Source organism: Melanostigma gelatinosum, assembly GCF_949748355.1.
Source record: "Melanostigma gelatinosum genome assembly, chromosome: 5".
Classification (NCBI taxonomy): Eukaryota; Metazoa; Chordata; class Actinopteri; order Perciformes; family Zoarcidae; genus Melanostigma; species Melanostigma gelatinosum.
Genome location: NC_136638.1, coordinates 10,826,952 through 10,834,583, shown reverse-complemented (window position 1 = coordinate 10,834,583; position 7,632 = coordinate 10,826,952). Strand labels below are relative to the sequence as shown.

At 41.7% G+C, this 7,632-nt stretch overlaps 1 protein-coding gene across 1 annotated transcript; it reads right to left on the bottom strand.

Moving 5' to 3' along the window:
- Nucleotides 1–331: 331 nt before the first annotated feature.
- On the bottom strand, nucleotides 332–4,098 carry eif4ebp3l (eukaryotic translation initiation factor 4E binding protein 3, like). The gene is made up of 3 exons (XM_079268594.1): nucleotides 3,664–4,098; nucleotides 1,673–1,849; nucleotides 332–894 (listed from the first exon to the last, which is right to left on the bottom strand). The coding sequence occupies exons 1-3, from the start codon at nucleotides 4,037–4,039 to the stop codon at nucleotides 866–868; spliced, it is 582 nt and encodes a 193-aa protein (XP_079124720.1). The 5' UTR covers nucleotides 4,040–4,098; the 3' UTR covers nucleotides 332–865.
- Nucleotides 4,099–7,632: the final 3,534 nt, after the last annotated feature.

Sequence of the window (7,632 nt, the reverse complement as noted above, 5' to 3'; positions counted from 1 at the left end):
CATTCCATCTTGTGCAACATAAGATTATGCTTAGGTTTGACTTTACCGCTTATAAATTAGCCTAAATCTAAACTGGTTATATAATTCAACAGGGGCCAAGTCTGTGTGTCTAAGTGAGGAGAGTTCCCTCCAGCGGTGCACAAAAACATTCCATACATGAGGCAGTTATGAAACTCATTAAACATGTAGGTTTCTGTGGCCACATGCTTTTCCATTACATTGTTTTATTACACTTTAATAGCATAGTTACAAAGAACAATGGCCTAAACATAGTTTAAAATAGACCGCAATATACATTTAATGACAATAAAATACACACACAAGCAATTGCTGGCAGTTTGAATAGCCTTTATTTGAAATTATTCACAATTCAGCTCTCCCACCATACAAAACAGAGAAGGCGCTGATTTTCAGTAGGCCCTGACCCCCAATATTATCACAAAGGAAGTTAGCCATCTGTTTTTCTTGGGGGGGGGGGGGGATATACAACAAAACAACTGACGCCTGCAGTGAAACTCTACATGTCTTAATGTAATCATCCTGTATTCCCCAACTTAAAAAAATAGGCTACATTGTACAATGATATTTACAAAAGATTAAAAAAAGTGAAATCAAAATGGATTTTTTCAATCCTGCTGCAGCTCTGAAGTGAGTGAGCCACTAATTAGCCCATTCAATACCATTTCTTTGCTTAACACTTATTTTAGGGTCAAAAACACCCTACAGTTTCCCAACATTCTTTTTTGGTTCCTCACAAAAGCTTTCATTTAAAAAAAAGTTGAAAAAAAAGAAAAGCTTTATATGTAATGCATTACAGTCACGAATGACCTTGGAGGTGTTTGAAATGATGAGGCAACACTGGAGCTCAGATGTCCATCTCAAACTGGTTGTCATCTGTTGAAACGGGAGAGAAGGAACAGTTCAGATTAAGAAGGGGGAGGTGTTTGACAATCAGCTGGCAGCTAACATTTGTGTTTGCAGTCAGCGCACAACCACACCTTAACGGACTGTACTACAAAGTACAGAGCTTATCAATGCATTCACAACTGGCAAGAAAAACAAACAACACATTGGACTATATGGGTGTAGCTCGCAAATCCAGATCACACCACATGTCCCGTGTGTTTACGACCCACACAAGGGCGACAGGGGGAAAGGGGGGAGGGGTCAGCACTAATCCTTCTGGTCTTTACTTTGACAGGAGCAATGGAGGTTTGATGGATTTTGCTAAATAATAAATCTAAACTTGCCCATGAGCCCAAACCTTTGGTTACACCATCATGAATCATGGCTAAAATAAGGGCTTTTATTCCAGCAACTCATATATTATCTAGAGCGAGCTATCGTAAAATTCTGTAAAACCACACCTTTGCTTGAAACTGTTGATATCTTTCTTAACCCCTTCAGCAACAACAAATAAACAGCTGACACTATCAGCCTAAAATGATAGGGGAAGCCTTTGTTAAACATGAAATATAAAGTGATTGTTGAGTAATCAACCACTAGCCTAGTTTTGAAAGCCTTGTACATGGTGGGGAATATTTCGATTTCATAGAACCATAAAAACATATGGACCCATACATGTGTTTGCACACAAACTCTGAAATGTGCGTTTCCTAGTTAAGTCCACTCTGTAACACAGAGAAAAACAACTAAATAGTTGCACGTTTACCTGCAATGTCCTTCTCTTCTTCCTCTGCCTCCTCTTTGAGATCCTGCAGTTTCCCCATATTGTGTGTAGCGGGTACCGTCACCCCGGGGATCTGGGGCAGACAACATGGGGGGGTCCGGGCCAGAGGGGAGTTTCGACAATCCAACAGAAACTTCCTGTCATAAATGATTCGGGTACCTGAGAGACAAAAAAGAAAGTCTGGTCTTTAACGAACATCAAATCTCTCTTCCAAACAGGAAGTGAAGTTAATTATTTAAAAGACAAACGCAACCAACTGAATGCTGGAGTATCTAATATATAATAGTTGTTTTTGTATGTTGGCAATGTAGACATTTGGAGAGTTGAGTGTCATTATCCTCTACCAGAGGGGATTTGAATGGGAAAAGGAGGGTTCTGTGCGCGTGCAGAGGGGAGGGCTAGAGGCGCCACTGCCATGAGTTCTTGGAAGTCAGAGCACAAAACATTCTCTTTTTGAAGCGGGAGGCCTTGAGATTGAAGCCACATGTTTGTTCTTTGACTGGGTGAAAAAAATCTCGAACATTAACGGCAGATGCGACATGCTGAGTATTCGCGGTGACATGGTTTCGGCCTAAAGCGCCACACAGACCCTGCAGCTATCAACATCTCAAATTGCCTCGGCATGACTCGTGTGTCATCGTCAGGACTTGGACAAACTCCAAGCAACAAACGGCGTCATAAATGGCGTGTTGTGAGAGGTTTGTCCAGGACACGACTCAAGGAGTGAACTGCTGCCTCTTTATTAGAGTTTGAACCTGCTCAACTTCGCCACAAGGAAAAACATGTTATGTAATAACTGTGGTGAGCAGCACGTCCTGGACAATGGGAAGCAAAGCAGAGACGGGGGGGGGGGGGGGGATTGGGGCAAGGAAAGAGTGTTGGAATTCAAGCTATAGTGCTAGCAATGCATTGCAAGGCGGCCTAGAGTGCAGGGCAGTTATGTTTTTGTTTTGTTTTTAAAAGGGGGGGGGGGCGGTCAGTCAAGCAACACATAACCTCAGCAGAGTGAAATGTGTTGCACAGAAGGTGGGAAAACAAGTCAACGCTCTGTGTAGCAGGTTCCTATGGCGTGTTTACCAGTGTTGTTTATTTTTGGAGCAAATAAAGAAAAGAAAACATTGCTCACTCTTCTATGCATTTCCATTTCCCCTCCTCCTCCTCCTCCTCCTCCTCTTAACTTGTACAGAATGTTCTCTACAGTTCCTGAAATGCAAAGCAAGACAGCAGCGGGGATAGGACACGGCGGAGGCCAATCACTCTGCTCTTCTGGCAGTTGGACACATCCACCCTCTTTAAATGTCTTTAGACGCAGCAACAAAAGACAAGTGTTCAGCCCACAATATGTTCAATGTTTTTATTGGTCATGGTTATGCCAATAATCACGCATCTTCTCATGGAAGCCAAAGTTACTATTGTTCTGTCAGCAGTGCAAATATATACATATGTTACTATGTCGTATGCATTGATAGTAATATAAAAAAATAAATAATAATAAAATAAAAAAAAGTTAAACTGTCTGACTCCACACATGTATTTGTGTGATTCATGTAAAAGGCCTTCGTGCTTCCGCTGTTTGGTTCACTTCACTTTGCCAAAATCAACAAATGACTTGCTGACAACACGAGGGCTTTGGACAACTGCCACTGTGCAGAATGTGAACAACAAGGCAATTCTCCAACTTCCTCCTATTATTGGTTCCCAGTTTACTTTTTAAATGTAGTTATTTGATGGTGTTAGGTGGAGCTAAATATAATTAGAGTATAAACAGATACCCTTTATCAGCTGTTTTATGCTTGTTTGTATTGTTCTGCAGCTTCTCGCGAGACTGAGCTTTAGGCATTTTCACCCACGTACAAACCGTTGAGTTTCAGCAAAACTTTTTTCTGGCAAGTTCCGTGGTATGAACGCATTTCGGGAGAACAAAAAGTAGTCTAAATACGAGACCTCCAGAGAAAGCGTGGCACAGTTCTTACCTCCTGGCGTGGTGGAGAAGAGGGTCCCCCCGGGTGTCTGGCTGTAACAGTCGGGTAGCTGGGACCAGTCATTCAGGGTGAGCACCCTGGTGGGTATGGGGCAGCATTTGGCTTCATTCGTACCGGTCGACATGCTAGCTTTCTGCGTGGCTGCTGCAGACGGAGTGGGACTAGCGTCTTTAAAAGTCCTCGAACCCGCTATATGTCGCTCGCTCACAGCCTCTGCACAAAGACAAACTGACTTCAAAGTTGTAGGTTCTTTACAACAGCTAACGGAGTAAACGGTATGCGGCGGTAACTTCCAAACGGAGAATTCAAAACAAGCTCGAGAGTTTTTGGGGCCCCGGTCGTGTCCGTCGCTATAAGCAGCTACCATGTGCTGTATTTGTACTACACACAGCTGCAGCAGCCACTCGTGATGTTTTTGTGCAACAGCTATGAGACATGTGGGGCAACGGCTTAGGTGCGAATGTTTTCCCGTCAGAGACAGCCAAAGAGGCGGTGTTAACAAAGGAGAAAAATAATGTTCTGTTGATTGATTATCTAATTTTGTGATGAGAACACAAATATATTTCAAGACCCATTGTGTAGCTATGCTATTGTACACTACAGGAGAAAATACACTGTTAAAAACGTGAAGACGTAATGTCACCACCGTGTCAGTACTTAACAAGCTGATATCCTTGAGAAAGCTTCTTCTTAGTATTAGTAGTAGTAATAGCAATAGTAGTAGTAGTAGTATATTGCAACACAAAAAATGTTCTTTGGGTGAATGAGGGTAAAATGAATGACCAAGAAATTGCATTGTTTTTAGAGTTGGGTCAACTCTAACATAAAGAAAATTGCTATCCGTGTCTTCTCTGGTTCACAAATCAAGCGCTTCGCCACCTCATCCGTGTTACTCTCTCGACTACACTGCCCCCTACAGGTTGTCTTTGTGTGGAGCAGACAGCACGTTTCTCACGATGGCTCATCGACAGCTGCTTCAGATCGCTCACCGACGTCAATAACAACAATCAATAAGGGCGTTAGTGTCATTTCATGTATCTATTCTGCTTTACATTACATGCATTTAGTATTTATTTTATTTGTGTTGTTTTTAAATGTTTGCGGTACTTTGATTACATTTATTGTGGGCCTATTGCATTGAACCTTATGTTATTACCTTACTCTGTGCTTTGTTGTACATTGGATTTGGTGATTAAGGTGTTTGAGGAGCAAAATAAAAAACGAACGAACGAAAAACAGAATCCATGTTCCAAAGCTGTGCAAACAGCCTATAGAAAGTATTAGTGTCGACACAGTGGACACAAATGAGGACAACAAAAATAAAGTAATTTTATCCACGGAAATATATGAACAATATAAGAGGAAGAAATGCTACACAAAAAAAATCAGAAAATGTGTTTGATGAGGAAAAATTATAAATTATAAAATCAAAACTACTTTGTAAATTCAATTTACACTTTCAGCTCCATTCCGGTTTCACATTTACCAACCACTTGAGGGCGACATCGACATGAACACATTGGGGCCACTGCTCTAATGCATAAAACGAAGATCGTAGGATGTTTATATGATTATCAAAGACAGAAACAAACGACACTGATTACATATCTTGTGGTATCACTGTACTCCCCTGTAGTATTGATACAGTAATCATAACGAGTTGTTACTGCAATTGTGTGGTATATTTCATATTCATAAATTTAGGTGGTAAATTAACCCAGTGCCTACATGAAAGATCCCCTTCCCTAAAACTACTGTTTCTCATTTGTTTTTCTACAATAATTAATTGCGATACAAAATTAAGTCTCCCCATCACATCCGTGTACGTTGCACATTGGACCTTAATTAACTTCCTCGCTAGTTTTGAGGTCACAAAATGCAAGCTAATTAACTTTATATTTTAACTCTAGCGGGCCCATAGTCTGACAGAGTTCCAGTGTCAACGTCAGCTGATGTGGCATCGTAGTAGTACGTCAGTCATGCAGATGTGCTACCTATTAAACTAATCTTCTATTTTACCACAAAAAAATGACGCCACTGGCATCAAAATGGCCAGCAGCAAACATAAACGAACACACAGACAAACCGGCGATGTCAATAACATCATACAGAACACTGTGTCTGGCTATGCGAGCACTAATAACATGGATGTATGGGACAGAGGCGGTACTTACTTCCTGCAAGAGCTCTCTCCTCGCGCGGCACAGGACGGACACAAAAGAAGACGGCAGACCTTCTTCGGCCGCAGATTGGTCCAGGAATATGGACTCAGATGACGTAGTAGTTCCGGTTTCTAGTTCCCACTGAAAAGGTAACTCTCGGTCATTTCCGAAGAGACGCACGACTGACCCGGTTTTCATCCGCTGAAGGTAAGAATGCCTCGAGCCAGACAGATAAGCAGGGTATCACGCTCTCGCTGGTCACCGTAATCCCGTTACTGCCTTTATCTGTCTGTAGACCTGTGTTAGGATTCATCTGTGTTTTAATTGGCTTCAGCTACATCCTCGGTGAGCTAACGCTAATCAACTTGCCAACGGTGCCAACAGCGTGTGGAGGCTTTTGTCGTCATTCGCTCCTCAGCCCATCGTCAGATAACCGCTCAATAACGCGCGTGTGTACGGAGGATGAATAAAATAAATTGTAATTCATTCGTATTGTGTGAGTTTAATTTAAATATAACCGTAGCTTTTTTTATTGTATTAAGACGTTTTTGAACATGATGTTTTGTATGTGGTGTTAACGTTAGAGAAACCACACTTAGGACATTTCCTGCTGTATAATATTACTCTATGTGGGTTGTATTATATTTTGTCCAAAATTGGTACTTTATGGTCCCACGGAAATGACTCATTCATATTGGGGAGTGTAGCTTTCTGAAAATGTTCCTACTCAACTAACACGCGACATCAAGCCTGACGGGTTGTGTTTACCCATGAATCAACATTGAAATGCGCGTATTATTTTAAGTTGTGTTTCCTACAGACATGGGTGTGACTCGGATGGATGCAATGACTCACTAAAATGTGAATCACACTGTATAAAGTAAGGATATGGAGGGTTTGTTACATCAGTCTGACTTTTTATTTATAATAAATTAGATGATGTAGCTGAGTAGATACATAGAGTGTGGGTATTAACATGACTTTCTGTGTAATGTTGTGGAAGTCATATCTTTAAAATATGACCTCAAAGTAGATCCTACATGACAGCCGTAATCTACAATTACTTTGTTACACGGTGTTTCGGTTCAGCCTGTTCTGTCACTGAGGGGTTATTTATACAAATATCAAAGACTAGTTAAAAGTGCAATAGTACCTTTTTTGTCCCTCCTTGATCTACCCTGCGCCTTGAGGCTGTTATTAGCGAGCTGTGACCTAGAGTGACCTTTCACTGACCACTGAGTGGGGTGAGCTTCAAGAGTATTGTTATTGGTTGTCCGCAGCTCGGTGCTCTTGGGCATAACGCACAGAGGGGGTGGTGAGGCAGACAGTTTGAAAGCCTAAGTGGAGGGAACTCGCACAGTTGGGACACGTCATCCATAGGAGGTCGGGCATGTAACTGAAAGGTGACAGACATGCAGAGGATGTATGGTACAGAGCAAGAGGTGAGTCTCTGATGAGCACTGAGTGTAGTTTTGAGCCAGCATACAGATCCAGATGTTAGATAACCTTTAGTAAATGGCTGACTAGCTTGAGGCACAAACCACAGTTTAGTCAGGGTTCTGTTTTTTCCTGTGCCACCAGACGTGCTTAGTTAACCAACTAACTCTTCGAGACAACTGTTGGCACATGACTGATATTTGGGGTGAAAATCAATCTTGACTCATCTTTGCTTTATATTGTGACTTGGTAGCTGTTTCACATGTGCTTGATGAATAAACCTTCTAATGGCATTTTCTGTTTTATTCCAACTTTAGGTGTAACATTCGTGGGGAGTGGACCAAGTATTTACACATTGCAG